The sequence below is a fragment of the Stegostoma tigrinum genome, chromosome 10 (genome assembly GCF_030684315.1).
Source record: "Stegostoma tigrinum isolate sSteTig4 chromosome 10, sSteTig4.hap1, whole genome shotgun sequence".
NCBI classification, from domain to species: domain Eukaryota; kingdom Metazoa; phylum Chordata; class Chondrichthyes; order Orectolobiformes; family Stegostomatidae; genus Stegostoma; species Stegostoma tigrinum.
This window is the reverse complement of record NC_081363.1, coordinates 14,574,612-14,596,533: the sequence shown is the minus strand read 5'-3', so window position 1 is coordinate 14,596,533 and position 21,922 is coordinate 14,574,612. Positions and strand designations below refer to the sequence as shown.

The following is a 21,922-nucleotide window of genomic DNA, read 5'->3' as shown; positions in this document are numbered from 1 at the left end:
GGTTGTCTCTGCTGCAGTTTCCACACAGGTCTCCAGCAGGTGAACGCAAAGTGTCAATGGACTCGACGGCCTCTTCCTACTCCAAAAAGTCAGCATCTTGTGTAGTTTTAACTTGTTTGAACCAAATGTCGTGGAAGCAGTTAGCAACTGAGGCTTCCATCACTATCTTTCATGCCTTCTTTATCATGAACATGTAACTTAGAACGTGTGCGTTCTTATTCACGCACACCCCACCTCCCTCCCCAATCCATTGCCTGCACAGGGCCAAGTGTCTGTAATGATATATTGGCAAAGGAAGAGGAAGATTCTGTCCACCTTTCAGATCCAGGCCCCTCAATGCTGAAAGTCATCTGGGTTGTTTTAATAGCCGTGTACTGCGTGGGTGGCCCCTTGTCATTTGCAAAGGCAGGTGGCCTCCTGTTGCTCCTTTGGTAGGGAATTCCAACTTTTTGACACCATGTTGGCACAGTCTGCATCATGAAACACGCCTTGCTTTGCTATCCATAAGTACACGTTTCAAGATGATCTGGTAACAGATGACAAAACGGTCCACTTTAGCCGTGGTTTAAAACTGCTGTTAATGTATGTTTGGTTGAGACTGATACTCTATATAGTTACCCTTTGTACAGCAGTTCTCCAGTCTCTTGCACGTTGTTAGCAAATGGCTTGGGTGGAAAAGATTATTCTTTTTCAAAGGGGTATGACACTTCCAGTCCACCACTGCTGTAACATTGGAGTCTACAGAAAGATTGAGATCTTGAAGCTACCTTCTGTACCTGAAAAATGCAATCAAAATCCATCTATCCTACCTCACCAGGCATCTGCTATTCCTGCCGTAATAACTGCACCTTCATCACTTGCCGTGTGGAAGACCGTGCTGTTCCTTAGTTTTGAATCAGTCTGGCCATCCATTTGTTACAGTTGAGCTGCTTGTGACTCAGTTCTTTACCAGGGCAAGTTGCCTTTCCTATAGAATTGGATCAGGGATGGAAATATTCTCTGCTTGAACAGCCTCGAGCCAATGTTAGCAGAGCGGTTTTGTTAGGAAGGGCAGTCTTTCTCATGCTCTTCCTAGCTGGAATGAATGCCTGCTTGTCAAACCGTTCAAAGATTTTCTTTTCTTCATTTGTGTTTTAGAATATTTGACAAACTCAGTGGTGGAATCTCCCATTCCTTAGCAATGTCAGCCTTTTGCAATGCATCACAGTATTCCACTTGCTACATCAAGTTCACTTTGTCTCCAATCTGCAGCATTTTTTTCCCTTCAGGTTTACTACACTTATGGAGTTTTTCAGAAATCTTTTGCATGGTGTTTGTCTATATCTGTTTGCATAATCACATGACCAGTTTGTGTGGGTTCAGCTGACCCAGTGGGAATGGCTGACAACTCCATCAAATCCAAGGTTGTCTGATTTTTTTTTTAACTCATCACAATTTGAGTGTTTTATCTTCCATCCAGTTTGTGTTTGCAATGAAGTTTTTCAGCAATCCAACTTTTTGGTCTTTCTAAAACAAATTAAGTTGGAAACAATAAATGGGCTGGCTGCAATAGCTTCACACACCCAAGGGGTTTCACTGAGATGGGTTTATTGCATGTTTAATTGAGGTCCTGCTGATAGTTGAGAAGCTCAGTCAAGCAGCATTGTTTGCTTGCTCCTCTCTGTTTCTATCAAGATTTTTATTTTTGACTCTGTTTATTTGTTAATTTGTGATGTCAGCCTGGCTGGCATTTTACAAAAGTTGACAGCCAGGCAGCAACAATACCTTTTCCAAACTTACACCTGAATAAAGACATCATGCCACATACTGCTGCTGTGTCAGCAACAAATACGGGGTGATGACTAACACAAAGATGCTGTCACGGAATCAAAGGAGAGAATTTCTCCAAGACCAGCTAACTATTAATTTGATTGCTTTTTCCTCTGTCTGCACTGTACGCGCAGACCCTCTTGTAGGAGTTTGGGGGAGGAAAGAAAGAAACTTGAAAGAAAGCAGAAGACAGTCCTCGAAGAATCACTGGTTTCAAAACCTTAATTCTGCTTTCAGTCCACAAACACTGCCAGACCTGCTCAGTTTCTCCAATTTTGATTTTTGTTCTACTTCAAGCAGTACAAGTGATAGTGTGTGATTTAGCTGCTGGTTATGATGTCCTCCGCCCAGGTCAGACATAACAATTCTCTCCAAATAAAATATGAATCCTACCCCAAGTTGTAGTTGATGACAGACCAATGTTTGACAATTGTATGGTAACATGGAAGACATTATTTTGGAGCAGAGTCCCGCTTTTTAGTTCAACTATTAAATAGTGCAGCGCACTGTTAATCTTGCCAGTTCCTGCCAGTGTTGTAACGATTTTTTAAAAAATAAAGTGGCCTGTGCTTGTATAAAGTGAAGTTCTTATTTTCCATGTAGTTACTTAGAGTGCAGGAATATATCTTCAATCTGCCTTTTCCTTTTTTCTCTGAATTCCCTACAGGGTGCTAAGAACCATGGAGTCGTGATGCCTGATGCTAACAAGGAGAATACTCTGAATCAGCTTGTTGGTGCAGCTTTTGGTGCTGCTGGACAGCGTTGTATGGCCCTGTCTACCGCTGTCCTGGTTGGGGAAGCAAGAAGTTGGCTGCCTGAATTGGTGGAACGGGCAAAGAAACTGAAAGTTAATGCAGGTGTGATTACTTTCAATGCAATGGGAGTATGAGGCGATTGTTTAAATACGATGCTGTAGTCCATGAGGGAAAATATGGAATATAGAGGCAATGTGACTCGTACTCATGGCTACATTTTTGTTCTTTCTACTGTAGCTGCAACTACATGAAACTTGCTTTAAGATAAATATGCACCACATCAAGAATGTGGTAGTATTGGCACTGTTGTTATTTATTGTCCTTCCGTTCCTGGTAATCCCTGAGAAGATGGTAGTGAGTCCCACAAAGCTTTAGAGAGGGAATTCTTGGGATTTAAACGACTTAACACTGAAGGAACACTAGAAGCCAAACTTCCCTTACATTGAACTGGACTGAAATTATTTTTCCCACCCTTGAGGTTCCATTTTACCTTTCTGAATTCATTGCAACAGTAACTAAAATAGCTTTTCTAAGATTTTTTTTGGTTGAAGAATAGTAAAATTGCTATCACCTGACTGAATTCAATTACTTGTGTACACTTAAGAATTAAACTTTTTTGATTTACTAGCTCTCTTGACTAGACTGTTGGAAATACTTACTTTCTATGGGCGTTTGTGATTGAGGTTGAGGAACAAGGGACCTAATTATTTTGTCCTCTGATTACAGCCTTGGACTGCTATGTTTCTTCCGCAATGTGAAAACAACAAAGGATTGTCTTGGTTGACCACATGCTTGTAATTTTGTTCACTCCCTGATCCTAGGTGACCAGCCTGGATCTGACCTTGGCCCACTCGTCTCCCCTGAGGCTAAAACCCGTGTGTGTGACCTGGTCCAAAGTGGAGTGGAAGAGGGTGCCAAACTGCTACTGGATGGCCGGAAGATACAAGTGAAAGGGTATGAAAATGGCAACTTCGTGGGGCCCACCATCCTCGCAGGAGTCAAGGTGAGAAGATCACTGTTTTCTGTCACCAGTCAATTGGCCATAAGGCAACCCTTTCAAACTGTGTCATTCTTTGCTGCTCAATTTGTCAATTGATAATTTGCCCTAAAACAATTAGCAGGTATTTGCCAGCAGTACCTCTGGGCATGGTGAGTTTCGTGAATGTTTCAGAAATTGATCTAGCTTAGATTTGCAGTGAGAGGATTTAACAAATATTTCCTGTGCCCAATTCAAGAATAGTGGTTATTGTTTTTCACCAGATAAAAGGACTCCCGCGTTTGATTTAGAGGCTCTGGTTATCCTCATCTTCTGATGTACTTCACGATTTTAATGTTTCTAATCTTTGTCCAATCATAACGTTGTCTTCCAGTTTAACAGGTGCTGCTTGGGTAAGAGCAGATGATTGCATTCATTAGAAGTGAAGAAGAAATAAAAGTAGAAAATTAAGTATTAAAATTAAATGGTAACTCAAGTATGGATTAGTGGAATGCAAGCTCTTATTTAAAAAGAAATAGTACAACACAATTTGCATTCATAAACGAAAGATTGACAAGTTGTGGCTTTTTCATTTTGGAGTTGAAATGGATTAAACCTGAAGAGATTTTCAACATTAATAAGAATTATAATGGGGTGAATGGTGATGAATTGTTTCCACAGGCTGGCAAAACAAATGTAGGTGTAAATTTTATTATCACAAAAAGGGATAGAAAAGAATCTCTCTCTTCAAAATGTAAATGGAACATTATTTTCTTATTGCTGCATGTGTTTGAATCAGATCAAACCTTTGAGAGCTAGTTAACAATGATCATAAGTGCAGAAGGAGGCCACTTATCTGATTGTGTCTACACTGGCTTAAACTCTGACTTGTCTCTTTAGGCTTTGGAGAAGCGGAAAGTGCAACACCTGCAGGATTCCCAGTCTCTGACCTGTTCTTGTAAGCACTTCTAATGTAAAGAGTAGTGTATAGTTAACAGTCTGTTGTTAAAAGACTTTTTTTATTTTGTATCCTTGTAGCCTCAAATGAAGTGCTATACTGAGGAGATCTTTGGACCTGTCCTAGTAGTCCTTGAAGCAGCAACACTGGATGAAGCTGTCAATATCATCAACCAAAACCCATATGGAAATGGCACTGCCATCTTCACCACTAATGGTGCCACGGCACGTAAATTCACGCACCTGGTTGATGTGGGACAGGTATGTTTTTAAACATTGCTCCACAGTTTCTGAGTGGACATCCCCACGTTTATTCAAATAAATGAAAAATGCGACAGACGCTGGAGACCTGAAATAAAAATGCTGGAGAAGCTCGACAGAGTCTTTGGACTCCATGTTAATTTTGTTTCTTTCTCCACAAATGCCGCAAGACATGTTGTGTTTTTGAACCACTTTTTATTGTTCCGCATTTATTTGGATTGCTGTCAAAGTAACTTGCTTGACTAAGTGGCATACAGATCTCAGTAGATGAAAATATTGTGATTTTTAAATCCTCAAGCAGTGGTATCTTATTGCAATGTTTGTAGTTTTGTATGTCCTGGTTATTACTTGTCCTGTGTGAGTTGGTACCAGGCAGTGCTTGATGTCCAGTCTAAGTGCTTTATCTGTTTCTGTCCTTTTGCTACCAGCATAAATCGTAGAATCCCTATAGCATGGAAGCAAGCCATTTGGCCTATTAATTTCTCATAGACCTTCCAAAGGGCATTCCACCCAGAGATGCACTCTCTTGCCTTATCCCATGCTAATCCATCTACCCTGATATCCCTGGACACCACAGGAGGTTTCACATGGCCAATCCACCTAAGCCACGCAGCTTTGGACTGTGGGAGCAAACCAGAGCGCTGGGAGAATGTGCAATCTTTACATGTGAATGTTCGATAGTCATGCATTAGACAGCAAACTAGAACCGTGTTTGTGTGCTCCTGAGAACAGGTTTCATTTAGATTCTCCTTTTCTACATGGAACAAAATTATTACAGTGGGGGTGGGGGTAGTTCATCTTGAGTCCTAAAGGTATTTAGGGCTGGTCTAGCTAGTGACACCCATAACCCATGAATGAACAAAATAGGCTTTGTTGAAATTTCTCCTTGTAGCCTCTTTAAATCGTAGTTTACAGTCTAATGCCCCGTTGGTCTTATTGTAACTTGCTGTATAGTTAAATAGGAACAAATTTAATTGACTTTATAACAAAATATGTAATACCCAAAATCATACTCCCTTAGACCCATGGTTAAATAATATTCATCGTGTAAATGAAAAGTCAGATTAACTTGAAGTTGATGCCAGCAGACCTCCTTTCACAGTTCCTCCTTTTTACCATGCACCCTCTTTCAGATGTGTGATCTATTCTGTGTTTCTGAATAATTTCAGGTTTGAAGTACCAGCATGCTATGTGGTGATCTCATAGGCATCACTTCATAACTGCTATTCATAATTTGAAATGTTTGTTTTGACACCTCGTACTTTGCTCTTTGTGATTTTTTTAAACCTTTTTCTGTTCAGATTGGAGTGAATGTGCCTATACCAGTTCCTTTGCCCATGTTCTCATTTACTGGATCAAGAGGTTCATTCAGGGGTGATACCAACTTCTATGGCAAGCAAGTATGTATATTAATCTCCAAAGCCAGTTAGGTAGCACCAATGTAAGTTTGAGGTTAAATGGTTAATCAGCTGTGATTTTTTTTTTCTGTGATTTTCTAACCGCCTGCCTTCTGCAGTCCTGTCTTCCTCAGATCCTGAGATCTTGGGTGTGCCAGAGCCCCCTCTGTTTCTGGAGTATTGCTAGCATGCCCACTCTAGTTAGGGGCTATCAGTTGCATCTCAGTCGTAGTTTTCACTCCTCAGCAGTTCCTTTTTTGAGCTTTCAACCTTTTAAGACGTATAAAGCTTTGGTTACTTTTGAGCTCCAGTGGTTCCAGGTTCTGGCTCTGGCTCTCGCTGTCAAATTTGAGTGTAATGAAAATATATTTAATATTGGTGGTGGCACTGGTTAGATGTTTTTCCAGAAATTATTGTCTTGCTGTATCCAGCTACCAGATTTTTATACTTTACCATGCTGGTGTCATGTTTCAGAGCCATTTTCCATAAGTGTTAGAAAGGGATTACCTGAAGAAATTTTCACTGCAGATCAGCAGATTAATTACAAAATAATTAGACACTAGAATAAATGTTTTTGAAAGCAATATTCTCCCTCTAACTACTTTGGCAGATTTCCCTGCAGCAGTGTCCTGGAGGTTAACCTTTTAATTCTTCAACTCCAGAACAACCCTAGAGAGTTAGCAATACTGTACAGAAATGGATACAGTGATTTAAATGTGAACATGTCTGGGCTGATGCCTAGTTTTGAACAGCTGAACTTGTGAAATAATGCTGAGCTCAACTCTGAAACCAAAGGACATGCATGCATATTTGCCTTTTTTTTTTTCTCCACTTTTCATTCCAGGGTATTCAGTTTTACACTCAAGTAAAGACAGTCACATCCCAGTGGAAGGAGGAAGATGCCACATTAAGCAGCCCATCTGTTGTCATGCCAACAATGGGCCGCTAAGTTCACTTCACCAAGATGGCAAGCCGCATGTTCATCATGACTGATGTATGAAGTCTGACGTGATGCATTTGGGCAGGTGCAGCATATTTCAATGTGGCCCTTTCGGAACATCGGCACATCAAGACAAAATGAAAGGAAGTTCTTTTCAACTGATTGCATGTTCAAAATTGCTTAAAACATTCAGTAACTTGAAGTTATCCCCCCCTTAAATCAGTTTTTAAGCTGCATAAGTTCTCACGTTCTGATCACATAGCACATATCTAGATTAAAAACAGATTTTAAACAAAAATATTTTACTTTCCTCTAAACTTGAGCAGATTGCCCAATTTTTATTTTTAAAATATGCTCCACACAAAATAGTATGACTGATCCTGGCTTGCAAAAAATGCAAGTTAAAGCTATCCAAGTGTGCAGCCTTAAACCGTTATGATTATACTGTTTTTAGTGTGAAGAATACCAAATAGCTGACAATAATTCAGTAGTACTGTTTTTAATTTTAGTTGCAGTATTGGGTGCACAGGTACCTTTTTAATTAGGCTGAGAAACAAATGTAACTGGTCAGCTTATCTGTGTATATTACAGTTTTAGTCCTGAAAAATACCGTTGGGCTTAGAAGTTTAGTCCTTTTTTTCACCAAAACCATTTTTCGGAAAGAAATTATTATAAATTTGGTGCCTTGGACAGGTGTGTTTCGTCACAATAAGTTGGATATGAGTTAACAGCAGTGACACGTGTTGATCAAATGAATTACTGAGACTCTTAGACCAGAAAGATCCCAAATTAGAAAAATTATGCACTAAGAAGCACTAATTTAACAAGGGATTTTTAAAATTTTGGGTTGGTTTTTCTTTTTTTGCATCTCTTCACAATCTCTTTCAAGCGGGTATGGCTAACAATCTGAATGTCATAGCTCTCAGTAAAGAAATTAATAACAAGCTAACTTCTGTGGTACCGGATAAGGTGAAGGCTGATGAAACTGTCCATCTAGATTATTGGATGGTCAGACCTTCTGTTTGTGATCAAACCATAAATGGCAATACGAGTGGACCATTTGATTCTTTCAGCCTGCTCCACAATTCACTCAGATGGTATCTGATCTACCTCAGTTCTCCTCCTCTTATAGTCATAGACTTTTGCATACTAACAGGACACTGAATCTATTTGTGCCAACTATTCATGACATCTGAGCAGCCACAGCCCTCTGAAGTGATGTTCCAAATACAACCCTTTGGAGTGAAATTATCTTTCCTCATTGCAGTTGTAAATGGTTGGCCACCTTATATGAAGTTGCAGCTTCTTATCTCGAGACTCCCAGACAGGGAAACATCTTTCCAGTATCTAATCTGTCTACTCGAGTTTTGTTTCAAATAGGTCAACTCTCATTCTGCTCAACTCAAATAGGTCTTATCTACTTGAGCCGTCCTTGTAGGATAATCCTTTCATTCCAGGAACCAATCTAGTGCACTGCGTCTAAGAGACACTAATTCTTCCGTGAATATGGACACTAAAACTGTAGACCATACTCCATGTATGGTCTCTCCAAAACCCAATATAATTGTAGTAAGATTTCTTCATTCTTGACTTCAATCCCTGTTTGCAATAAAGTCTGTTTACTTTCATAATTGCATGTTAACTTGCCATGATTCCTGAGTTAGGACACCCAGTTACCTCTTTACCCTCAAGGAGAATTTTATTTTTAAATTCCTACCAATTTTTATTTTACACATATTCTATTCCTTCCACCATGTACTTTATGCATTTTATCTGTACAAACTATTTCAGCCTCTTCTCATCCTCTTCTTGGCATCCTCCCATTGAGCTGTGCATCATTAGAAAACTTTAATTTATTACACTTGAGTCCTCATCTAAGTCATAGGTATCATTATAAATAACTGAGGACCAAGCATTGATCTTTGCAGTACCGGTTCACAATAGCTGTCAGATCAAAAATTGAGTTTAGTCTTTGTTTTCTGTGTTAACCAGTCTGCTGTGCTAATCTATTATCTTCTATACCACGAGTCCTTTTTTGTAATCTCATGTGGTACTGTATCAAATTCTTTTAAAACATTGAAATGCAGTGTATTCTCTATTTCCTCACCCTTTTATCTTGCTAGTTGTAACCTTCAAACTCCAACAGATTTGTCATGTGTGTTTACCCTTTTTCATAAATCAATGTTGACTCTCCCAAATATATATTTAGATATTCTTATTTCTAAGTGCCCTGTTACCATGTGCCTAATGGATTCTAACAGCTTCTCTTTTGACCAGGTAACCTGACATACACAGCTCCCTATTTTCTATTCCTTTTTCTAAGTGGGTTTAGGTCTTCTACCTTCCGATCCGCATAAATTTGTAATTCTGTAAGATCCAAATCTGTGCTGTTTTCTTTGAGCAGTCAACGTGAAGTTGTGCTTAAGAAAAATTGTGAATTCATAGTGCAGATGAGCTATCCAATTAAATCTGGGTTGGAGTGTGGAGTATATAATCTATATACCCAATGTTGAGGTTTCCCCTTCAAATTAAGAGGTGGTAGAGGAGCGTTTAGTCACACATGAAGCTCTATTTCCCTATCTGTTTGAGTTTATTGTAACTCTTGACTAATCATGTAGAAATCATTTGCAAGTTGACAGATTAAACTTTTAAATGCATTGTGGTTTTGCAGAAAAAGAGGATATTTTAAAAGATCAATTTTCTGGAATAGAGTTTGCATGAAGTAAAATCACAAGGGTCTGTTCGCATGCTGCCTCTTGCACCTCCCTTTAATTTGTCTGGTTGAAGGGAATGTGCACTAGAATTTTTCAGACAAGTCTCAAGTCTGTAACAAAAACAAGTTGCTGGTAAAGCTCAGCAGGTCTGGCAGCATCTGCAAAGACAAGTAACTTCAGGTATGGTGACTCTTCCTCTGTTCTGAGGCAGGGTCACTGGACTCAACATTAACTTTGATTTTTCTTTGCAGTTGCTGCCAGACCTGCTGAGCTTTACCAGCAACTTCTGTTTTTATTCCAGTTTTACAGCATCTGCAGTTCTTGGTTTTTGTCCCAAGTCTGTTGCTGCTTCATCCCAGAGTTTACAAGGGCTGCAATTTTTGGCTTAGAGGTTACCTTGAATATATGTAAATGAGGGGAAAAAAAAGTTCTCCATTGGAAACCCCTCAATGAATATATAGAGGAAGTCTTGGGAAGACTGTTTTCTGTTTGTCCTGTCTTCAATCTCATAATTGGGCAAAAAACATGACCCTCACTTTCTAAACCCAAATGTGAAAAGTGGTTACTTGTTGTGTATTTAAGGATGTTGTAAAAGATACCCTCGAGCTGACTGATAAAAAAACATTAAACAAAAAGCAAAGGCTTCTTATAATCTGGAATAACAGTGAGATGTTTTCTTACGTAAATTTGAAAAATAAACTTGCCAGTTTGAAAAAGACAAGATCTCCACTTAGTAACTTTCTCACTGATCAATAGGCAAATAACAGCTAGTCAAGGAAAGGGGTGTATATGTGCATATAGACCTGTACTTTTTTAAAATGTTCTCCTCTGTAATTTGATTGTGATTAAAGCCATCTGGACTGTGCCAGGTCAACAGTTAAAGAGAATTGTTACCTTGTTCTCTGTTTAAGGGATGAAAAAGTATGAAGGTATCATAATTAATTCAAAGGTACATGCTTGAGAAAAATACTCTGATCAAGAACCTGAGTTCCATCACAACTGATGATATACCAGCCATTCTTGCCATAGCAGAAATCCTGATTGTGTTTTTTCTTTTGCCCCACCCCCCCTTGTTAACTGTCACTGTGTGTGAGCCCCTCAGTAAGTGTTATTCAGAGACTTCAGCACTGCTTGTTTAAATTCTTTTAAACTAATCACCTCTACTGATTTAAGGCCTTGAGCCAAGGGAAGATTCTGCAGAGACTCTTTGGCATGATGCCTGAAATTGTAATTTTTCTTAAATCAAGGAACGAAGTGAGTGAGCTGTCAGACAATGCATAGTTGCTCAATTTCAGGTTCCTTGTAGACATAATGTTAGAACTGAATGGGGTTAACTGTAGAGAAAGGATGGAGGTTTAGCACGTTTTGATCTGCAAATACATACAAACTGAAACTGGGTCTACGGTCTACCCAGTGACTACTGCTCAGTCCTTTTGGGGACAAAGTCCTGCCTTCATAGCGCGAATCCATTGTGTTGTGAAGTTGGGTAGAGTATTTGGATTAGAAGGCAGGAAGCTAGAATTCGATGTTTATAAAATGCAAGGAGGGTGAGCACTGTGTAGTCGCTTTAAAAGATTGAATTTTGAAGCACAGAAACAGCACAATTAAAATGTCTTGGGTAGCAGCTTGTGGGTTTGCAGGTGCACAGAGCACCTGAATTAAAACACTTATCAAAAAATCAATACAGTTAGGCTAAGCAGCAGTTCTGTTTTATCAATTCAAGTTTTTTAATTTTAGCCAATCTGAATCAGGCACTTAGATACCAAAAACGAGGTAAATTAAATCTGAGTTTTTGAGAACATAAGACCAATGCTATTGTAAGAAATTGACATGTCATAAAGGGTATGAAACAAGAGGACTAGTGTGTCCAATTCTTTCTGCAGCCTCCTTCCCCCCCCTTCCTCTACTTATCTTTGTGTCATCTGCAACAATGCCATAAGCATCCATTTCCTCCACGAGTGACACTCTGTAGCAGCAGTGTGTACTATTTAGAAGGTGCCCTGCAGCATGGCACCAAAGATCCTTAGTCAGCACCATTCAAATGCACAACCACTTCTACCTAGAAGGATAAGGGCAGCAGATACATGAGAACGTCACCACCACAAGCTCCCCTCCAAGCAACTCACCATCTTGACTTGGAAATATATCACCATTGCTTCACTGTTGCTGGATCAAAATCTTGAAATTCTATACCTGACAGCCTTGTAGATCAACTTATAGCACTTTTGACTGTAGCAATTCAAGGAGGCAGCTCACCACTACCTTCTCAAGGACAGACAGGGACAGGCAATAAATTCAACTCAGTGAATGACACTATGGGAATAAAAAGGAAATTAAGAAGCAAAATACAACTCTTCTGGAGAACATACTAGAAGAGAAATATAGTTCCAGCCAGAAACCTGTGCATATCTAAGTAAATTAACAAAGGAATTCAAAGTGATTTCAGGAATTAGAGATCATCAAATCATCATGTGTCTGTCAAATCCATTCCTTCAAGTAGACATTAGTGGGCTGCCTACCAAATTCTATAAGGTGATTGATTTACAAAACAGTGAAGTTGAAGTTGAGATAGTAATGGACAAATAATACTGAGCTAAAGTGTAATCAAGGCTCTCTGTTTTGGGGACTTCTAAACGGAGAAAAACACCTGTTTCCAAACATCCCATGTTTTTAATGTGAAAGATCTGAGGAATTGCCCTCTTAAATGAAGATAATTGAGTCTAATTAATGCAACCTCCTCACTGCGTATGATCAGCAATCTCAAACTACAATCTAGACATCAAAAGACTGGCAGATAATATGCAGTCACGTGTCATGCTGACATTTGGTGAGTAGAGATCATAAAGAATATTATACATGGCTTTAGATTCATGTAGCATTAAATATGGCATATTATCTATGTTTGGAGTATATCCTAAATTCATAAAGCACTTCAAAAGTTTGGAGACCTAGAAGGGTAAAAGCTGCAGATATCTCTGACATGGGAGGTGTCACCCTTCCCTCCCAAGCTGCACCATATCCTGACAATATTCTGACTGGGTCAAAATCCTGGAACTCCCTCCCTACAACACAATTATTGTACTTACACCATAAATTGCAGCAGTTCAAGAAGGCAACTCACTGCAACCACCTCAAGGTCAATTAGTATGGGCAATATATACCAGGTTTGCCCCGTTCCAAATGTAAATATTTAAAGCCTCCGCCCAGTCTTAATTATTTTCAAAAAACCTACTGTGTTCACTCCGACCCATCACCACCAGCAATATTCAATGTGTTTTTTACAGATGTTTTTCCCAGGTCCTTCAGAATGGGCCTTTGGCGATGATCTTTCCATCCTCACTGTCCACGGGTATAATGTCAGATGATTGGAGAGTGACAAACGTCATTCCCTTGTTCAAAAAAAGGAAATAGGGATAACCCTGGAAATTATAGGCCAGTTTGTCTTAGTTCAGCGGTGGGCAAATTATTGGAAAGGGCTCTGAGAGACAGGATTTATGATCACTTGGAAAGGCACAGTTTGATTCGTGATAGCATAGATTTGTCAGGGGTAAATCGTGCCTCAAACCTTTATTGAATTCTTTGAAGAGGTGACCAAACACGTGGATGAAGGCCGAGCAATAGATGTGGTATACACAGTTTTAAATAAGGTGTTTGATAAGATTCCCCATGGTAGGCTCATGCAGAAAGTAAGGAGGCATGGGATAGGGGGAAATGTGGCAGATTGGATTCAGAATTAGCTGAGCCTTAGAAATCAAAGGGTGGTAGTGGACGGAAAATATTCAACATGGTGGTCAGTTATGAGTGATGTACCACCGAGATCCGTTCTGGGTGTTCTCTTTTTTTTTTGTGATTTTTGTAAATGATTTGGAAGGAGGAGTGGAAGGGTGGATTAGTAAGTTCGCGGATGATAGGAAGGTGGGTCGCATTGTAGATAGTGTGGAGGGCTGTTCTAGTTTACAAAGGTATTGATAGGATGCAAAGCTGAGCTTCAGAAGTGGCAGATGGAGTTTAACCCTGAAAAGTGTGAGGTGATTCTCTTTGGAAGGACAAATTTGAAAGCAAAATACAGGGTTAATGGAAAGATTCTTGGCAGTGTGGAGGAGCAGAGGGATCATGTCCACAGTTCCCTGAATGGTGCCACTCAGGTGGATACAGTTGTTAAGAAGGCATGTGGTGAGCTAGCTTTCATTAATAGAGGGATTGATTTCAAGAGCCGTGAAGTTATGGTCCAACTATACAACACCCTGGTTTTGTATACACATTTCACATCTGGAGTATTGTGTCCAGTTCTGGTCACCTCATTACAAGAAAGATGTGGAAGCTTTGGAAAAGGTGCAGAGGAGATTTACCAGGATGTTGCCTGAAATGGAGGAAGATATTATGAGGATAAGTTGAGAGAGCTCAGGCTTCTCTAGAACGACGGAGGATGAGAGGTGATTTTGATAAAGGTGTACAAAATGATCAGGGGTGTGGATAGAGTGGATAGCCAGAGAACTTTTCCTAGGGTGGAGGTAGCTGTTACAAGGGGACGTAGTTTTAAAGTGAATGGAAATAGATATAGGGGAGACATCAGAGGTAGGTTCTTTACTCAGAGTGGTCGGGGCGTGGAATGTATTACCGGAGAGGGGAGTGGAATCGGCCTCATTAGGGACATTTAAGAACTTCTTCAATAGGCAAATGGATGATAGTATAAGGTAGGGGCAGTGGTTAGATAGACCTTAGATTTAGGGTAAAAGTTTGGCACAACATCGTGGGCCGAAGGGCCTGTACTGTGCAGTACTGTTCTATGTCTATGTTGTATATCCCTGCCATTGTATGATAAGTTCAGAATGTGCAGCCCTGTTTGTTTAAATTACATGGTTTTGAAATATCAACATGAGCCACAAAAGACAGAAGAAAGATTTTAAGCACTTTAAATTATATTTTAATTTCATGATTTTTGTTCAGACACTCATTTCAACATATTAATATATCAAACTGTTTTATGGCTCTTTTATTTTGACACTATATCTGGTAATATAATTTCTTGTGATAGCTGATCTGATAAGCTAACGACAGGGCTTGATTCAGGCTCAACAGAAGCCTGAGTGATAAAAGTCGGATTGTGCTTCTCATCTTGGGGGCTGTGGAAGAAATAGCATTCAGGTCAGACTTTTGAAATGAGAAGGACAGAAACAAAATAGACCATGAAAATTATGCAGAGCTGCTAAACATACCTTGTTTTCAACTTCCTAAATTGCTACTGTTCTGTAAAGTTTATAATCTGTTGATTCATTTTTATTACATATTATTTGTCAGTGTGGTACAGATTTTCCTCATTAATGTATTACTTGATTTACAAGGGAAATTATTTTTGTATGTTGAACTTCTGTGCACTATGGTGGCACAACAGATCAACCAGGTATTACAGTGCAAAAGCAGAAATTGCTGGAGAAATTCAGCAGGTCTGGCAGCATTTGTGAAAATAAAGCAGAGCTAACACTTCAAAAGTCCAGTGATCCTTCTTCAGATCTAGAAGAAGCATTCACAGTTCTTTGCTTTCCCTTATGTTATGTATTACAGTGCCTTTGCTTCAGGCATTGAGGTATTTAGGCACGGCGGCTCACTGGTTAGCACTACAGCTTCACAGCTCCAGGTTCGATTCCAGCCTCAGGTGACTGTGCGGAGTTTGCACATTCTCCCTGTGTCTGCGTGGGTTTCCTCTGGGTGCTCCGGTTTCCTCCCACAGTCCAAAGATGTGCAGGCTAGGTAGATTGACCATTCTAAATTGCCCGTAGTATTCAGGGGTATGTGGATTATAGGTGAAAGGATCTGGGTGGGATGCTTCAGGGGACGGTGTGGACTTGTTGGGCCAAATGGCTTGTTTCCACACTGTAGGGAATCTAAGGAAAATCCAAGAAAAAGGAAGGACATTTATAATTTTTGGAAAATCCTATGATTACCTATGATGCGCCCGCTGTGATAAGGAGTGTTGGTTCACCTTCAAGTTTGTTGTGGTTCATTCCCACTTTGAAGCCCTTTCATCAGTTTAATATACATCAGAAAATAATCAAAGTGGGTTAGTCATTAGGAAACAACATTTGTACATGTACACTTATGTCAAATATTTCTAAACTGTACAGAGATGATATATTAACCACTCCCCCATTACTCCATACTGCAAAAAGAAAGATGTTGGGAATGCATAGGTCAACCGCTCGATCTGAAAGGGCCTCACTGGCCCTTTTTACAGCTCCTGATTTACAGCATCCGCAGTCCTTTCAGATTTTAGAAGTCACACGACATAAGGTTGTAGTCCAACAGGTTTATTTGAAATCACAAGCTTTCATAGCACTGTCCCTTTGTCAGGTGGAGTCTGACCTGAAGACCCTATACGCTCCAACGGCCTTCAGGATGATACAGACATCGCTATTTTAGCTGTGAGCATAAATTCATCATTCAGTAATGATGCTCCATCTAGTGGGCACAGATGGAAATACAGCCTAAAGCAAATCACCATCATCACACCACTAGTGTATGGTATGTTTAGGTTTCATAAATCATTTTTGTCCTGCACCCTTCCATAATGTATGACATCACTTTATTACAATACTCATCGAAGTAAAGAACTAAATTACATTCTATACGCAACTGCTGAAGAATAAAATGAGGCTATTTGTGTTGTAAGATACTTAGACTCTGACTGATCCTTACCTAACTGCTTCTGGTTCCTTTGCGGTCATTCCATTTTCAGGAATTGGTTTCCTCCTCAGTCTACAAGTAAATGAGAGATTCATAATAATGGATTATGCACACACACAGGCAGAACATTTAATACTAGTCGATTGAATAATCATGCAATGAATAATCCAACAAGCTAGCCAAGAAAATGTAAAATCATTCACAAAATATTAATTTTAGTAACCATTACTGAGAAATCTAATTCTATTAATGTTGTAGCATGTCCTTTTATTATTAACTGCAGCCAGACATAGTGTAAAGGTTCTATCATTCAGCCTAATCAAATAATCCCACCTGAATCAAATGATGAAAGGTGTATTATTTATGTGCAATATCATCGTTCTTGGAATTTGAATTTCAAAATAAACACGGTGGGGTGTTGATTTTCTTCTGTGAAGGGGTTTCTTTTAAAAAGAACAAAGTCAGACAGTGACTAAAGACAGCATTTAATAATGGAGCTAACTGCCAACCCCAGTGATATCGATGGATAGATCTTTACACATAATTACATTGTTATATGACAGGTAAGTTTTTTTTAATTCATTGATGGGATGTGAATGTCACTGACTGCCCAGCATTTAGTATCCATCTCTAGTGGCCCTTGAGAAGGTTGTGGTGAGCTGCCTTGTTGAAATGTGCAGTTCACTGGCTGATCCACAAGAGGGAATTCAGGATTTCCTTTTAGGGCATTGGCTTTTTTTCCAGTTCAGAAGATGCCAGGGTTGAGTTTAGAAGCTTAGTTTCTTCTAAGAAGAGATTTTAGACATCTAGCTTCTTCTTAGAAGAGATTTAGGCCAGTTCAGAACAAATCATACAGCCCGGAAACAGACCCTTCGGTCCAAATTGTCTTGCTGATCACCTAGTTCCATGTGCCTGCGTTTGAATCATATATCTCTAAACTGTTCCTATTGATGTAGCTGTCCAAATGTCTTTTAACTTGTAGGTGCCTCTACCATTTAGTCTGGCAGCTCATTCCATTTTTGTACCACCCTCTGAAAATTTTGCCCCGAAGGTCCCTTTTAAATATTTCCCATTTCACCTTTAACACATGCCGTCTAGTCTTGCACTCCCCTAGCCTGGGGGGGAAAAACCTTGACAATTCACTTTAACCTCATCCTTCAGAGAAAGAATGCCAGCCTATGCTTATAACTCAAACCAAGCAGTCCCAGTGACATCCTTACAAATCCTTTGCACCCTTTCTAGTTTAATAATGTCCTTCCTATAGGAGCACAACAAAAAATTGTATGCTGTACTCCAAAAGTGACCTTACCAATGTCTGGTACACCTGTAACATGGCATCCCAACTCCTGTATTCAATGCTCTGACTGATGAAGGCAATCATGCCAAATGTCTTCTTCACTGCCCTGGTCTACCCATGATGCTACTTTCAAGCAACTGTGTACCCACACCTCTAGACCTCTATTTTTAATATTCACCACAGTATCCAGAAAGCTGTACATTAGTAGTGAAAAGTGATACCAAGCAGCATTCTCAACTTGGACTTGTGCTAAAATAACTCCTGTAAGAAGCATGTTGCTGCAAGGGTTGCAGTAAATTCGCTGGCATTGACCAAGCTTTCCTGCACCTCTGAAAAATATTGCAGTCACAGAAATAGTAGATGCACTGGTAGTGATCTTCTAGGATGCCTTAGATTCTGAAGATGTCCAGGAGGATTGGAAAACTGCCAATGTATAAAAATTTCTTTACAAGGGAAAGGAATCAAACAACAGGCCAGTTAATTTGACTTCTATTATTAGGAAAATATTTGAGTTTATTAAAAAGAGCAGAGCATTTAGAAATACATAACTTGATGAAGCACAACCTTGAAATTCCTACGGTGTGGAAACAGGCCATTTGGCCGACTCACCAAAGAGCATCCCAGCCGGACTCGCATCCCAGCCGGACTCACATCCCTACCCTATCACCCTGCATTTCCCATGGCTAATCCACCTAACCTACACATCTTTGGTCACTACAGGGCAATTTAACACAGCCAATTCACCTAACCTGCACATCTTTGGACTGTGGGAGGAAACCAAAGCATCGCGAGGAAACCCACACATCAGTCACCCAAAGCTGAAACTGAACCTGGGTCCTTGGCAGTGAGGCAGCAGTACTCACCACTGAGCCACCATACCACCCAGCATGACTTTACAAGGGAAGTCATACTGGACAAATTTATTATAACTCTCCAAGGTGGTAAAAAGCAGGACAGATAAAGGGGAAGCAGAGGATGTAATATAAAATTTCAGTTTGAAAAAGATACCACAATATACTTGATAAAGGTAGCACACAGAAGATTAAACAAAGAACAGTGGATGCTGGAGATCTGAAACAAAAGCAGAAATTGCCAGTGAAGCTTAGCAGGTCCGGCAGCATCCAAAAGGACTCAGGACCGACACCCTGATTCTCGTGACCACTCACCAGAAGTGCCATCAGCCAGGAATCAGCAGAAGTGTTTAAATTTAAGGAACTTCCAAACCAGCAGAGAATCACAGAATCAAACTGTATAGAAGAGGCCCTTCAGCCTGGTGAGTGTTCACTAACAAAAAAATGCTACTTTAACCTACACTAAGAACAAAGAAAATTACAGCACAGGGACAGGCCCTTTGGCCCTCCAAGCCTGCACCGAATGAGATCCTCTGTCTAAACCTGTCATCTATTTTCTAAGGGACTGTATCCCTTTGCTCCCTGCCCATCCATGTACCTGTCCAGATACATCTTAAAAAGACACTATTGTGTCTGCTTCTACCACTTCCGCTGGCAATGCATTCCAGGCACCCACCACCCTCTGTGTAAAGAGCTTCCCACGCATATCTCCCATAAACTTTCCTCCTCTCACTTTGAACTCATGCCCCCTAGTAATTGATTCCCCAACTTTGGGTAAAAGCTTCTTGCTATCTACCCTGTCTATAACCCTCATGATTTTGTAGGCCTCAATCAGGTCCCCCCCTCAATCTCCATCTTTCTAATGAAAATAATCCTAATCTACTCAACCTTTCTTAATAGCTAGCACACTCCATACCAGGCAACATCCTGGTGAACCTCCTCTGCACCCTCTCCAAAGCGTCCACACTCTTTTGGTAATGTGGTGACCAGAACTGTACACAGTACTCTAAATGTGGCCAAACCAAAGTCTTATACAACTGTAACATGACCGGCCAACTCTTGTACTCAGTACCCCGTCCGATGAAGGAAAGGATGCCATATGCCTTCTTGACCACTAGTCCCACTTTCCAGCATTTGGCCCGTGGCCTTTTGAATATTAACACATTTCCAGTGCTTACCCAACAACAGTTGAACCAAGCACCATGAATAACAAAGTAAACTGGGAATTTAGTGCCAAAACATGGAATTATCAGATAATTGGAAGACGCAGCCTTTAAGAATGAGCTGTTGGGTATTTCATTGGCTAATCAGTTAGCCAAGCGAAAACTGTGCAATATGATAAAAAGAATAAATGAATGAAAAGTGATGACCAGTACAATTTGAATAGTTTGTGGCATTCATTATGGTACACAATATGATGCATTATATTGGTCACCATTGTAGCTCAATCTGATGTTCTGAAATTCACAGTTAAGGTACCACCTTTCAATGCGACATACCTATTTGTTTTAAATCCATTCATCTTTGCAAACAGCAGGCGCAGGACCTTTTCCTTCTGCTCCCAAGTTAAGTCAGAGATATTTACTTTTCCAACATGAGTGCTAGAAAAACATCACATAGTTTTTTTCAGAAATAAAATTAATGGAGAGGTCGTGGGCAAGAAAAGCAAACAGCAGTAATGTAAATTTCAGTCCAATGTAAATTAACCAGCAACTTCTATAAATTTGTTGCATCCATCTCCTGAATTTCCCTAATCCCTTGAAACACGTTAAAGGCCTACAATTCTGACTTTGATCCAAGTTTTATTTTTTTCAAAAAACTTTATTCTTATTAGGGGACATGGGTTTCATAGTCAAGGACAGCATTTTTTGCCCATCCCTAACTGCCCATGAACTGATGGCTTGCTAGGTCACTTTAGAGGGCATTTAAGAATCAGTCATATTAGAGGTCATTTAAAAGAGCATTTAAGAATCACTCGCCTTGCTTGCTGTCAGTCTGGAGTCACTTGCAGGGATGGTGGTGTGTGAACTCATGTCCCCAAAGAATTAACCTGGATCTCTTGATTGCTGGTGCAGTGACATAATCGCTATGCTGACTATATCTCCACCCAGAAGTTTTAAGAACCTGTATGCATTTGCAATATACAACTGCTTTATCACTGTACATAAAATAAAATAAAACTAACATATTGACATACTACTTATCAGCTTGTTCCATATCTTGATACACACAGTTTGTGCTATGCTCGCTTTTGTTAAAGGTCCTAATCTTGGGATATTCTTCCTTGCCAGTACTTGCTTTTAGCATTAATTTCTGGTATGCAACTTGGGCTGCCTGCTTGTAGTGAGCCCGACTGTGGAAGATCTGCTGCCTCACTTCATCCAAGGATTGCAGGAAAAACAGTTCCACTTCAGTACGTTGGTCCAGGATGTTTTTGGCAAGCTTCTTCACTCGATTCATCTCTTTGTCTTTCAATTTAATCACTGCCTGCAGCCTGGCAATCTCTACCTTGCCAGTTGCCATTCTAAGTTCTGTTTCTCGTTTGATCACTTGCTTTTCTGCCTCAAACTCAGATGCCATGAGTCCCAGCGCTTTTTCCAGGTTCTCCACCTTGCTTTGAAGCTCACTGATCTTTTTTCTCTGCTGTCTCGACTGTGACACTTTGTCTTTCACTAATAGCTCATTAGTTTCCTGGAACAAGAATTGAATGTGACTCTCATTAAAGATACGGAAACATGTAAGCACTAGAGAAGATGCAGGAGTAAAAGGAAATACGTTATTTGGTAAAATCAGTTTGACATACGCTGAGTTTTTTTCCACAAACAAAAATTTTGTACAGACAAAATAAACTCACGATAAATGAAATATCTAAAGCATGGCTAGGGTATCATAATTTTGAGTTAAAAAATAGTTTTAAATTATTCATAGTGATAAATGAAATAAATAGTCATCAGGAATGTAATAGTTAAAAAAAATCTAAAATGTTTAAATGATAAACTATCATATTAAATTCAGGGATTATATGAACATTAACAAAAAGGGTGGTTTGTTTTTAATCAAATGTACCTGACTCTGCCCTAAAATTACTCAAAGATTCTGCTTCTACCACTTTTTGAACAATGGTACCAAAGGATTGCAACCCTCTATGGGAGTAAAATCCTCATCCCTTTCTTAAATGGAAAAGCCTTTGTTTTGAAAGGTAACCCCGTTTCTAGGTTCTCTCACAAGGAGAAACAGACACACTCTGTCAAGACTGCTGAGAATCTTGTATATTCCTTCAAGTC

General features: G+C 39.7%; 2 protein-coding genes across 6 annotated transcripts in view; one reads left to right on the top strand and one right to left on the bottom strand.

The window, feature by feature from the left end:
- Nucleotides 1-10,471, top strand: part of aldh6a1 (aldehyde dehydrogenase 6 family, member A1) — a 31,994-nt gene extending 21,523 nt beyond the window's left edge. For all 3 annotated transcript variants that reach the window (XM_048537278.2, XM_048537280.2, XM_048537279.2), the window contains exons 8-12: nt 2,477-2,666; nt 3,386-3,567; nt 4,579-4,758; nt 6,060-6,158; nt 7,000-10,471. In XM_048537278.2, the coding sequence (XP_048393235.1) occupies nt 2,477-2,666; nt 3,386-3,567; nt 4,579-4,758; nt 6,060-6,158; nt 7,000-7,104 (756 nt within the window). In that variant the 3' untranslated portion in view covers nt 7,105-10,471. The remainder of the gene's footprint in view (nt 1-2,476; nt 2,667-3,385; nt 3,568-4,578; nt 4,759-6,059; nt 6,159-6,999) is intronic.
- Nucleotides 10,472-14,719: 4,248 nt separating this feature from the next.
- Nucleotides 14,720-21,922, bottom strand: part of LOC125455532 (basal body-orientation factor 1-like) — a 34,722-nt gene continuing 27,519 nt past the window's right edge. The window contains exons 8-11 of one of the 3 annotated variants that reach the window (XM_059649025.1): nt 20,836-21,329; nt 20,138-20,239; nt 16,503-16,562; nt 14,720-14,932 (exon numbers count right to left, since the gene is read on the bottom strand). In XM_059649025.1, the coding sequence (XP_059505008.1) occupies nt 14,803-14,932; nt 16,503-16,562; nt 20,138-20,239; nt 20,836-21,329 (786 nt within the window). In that variant the 3' untranslated portion in view covers nt 14,720-14,802. The remainder of the gene's footprint in view (nt 14,933-16,502; nt 16,563-20,137; nt 20,240-20,835; nt 21,330-21,922) is intronic. The other 2 variants (XM_059649026.1, XM_059649024.1) reach the window with 2 other exon arrangements.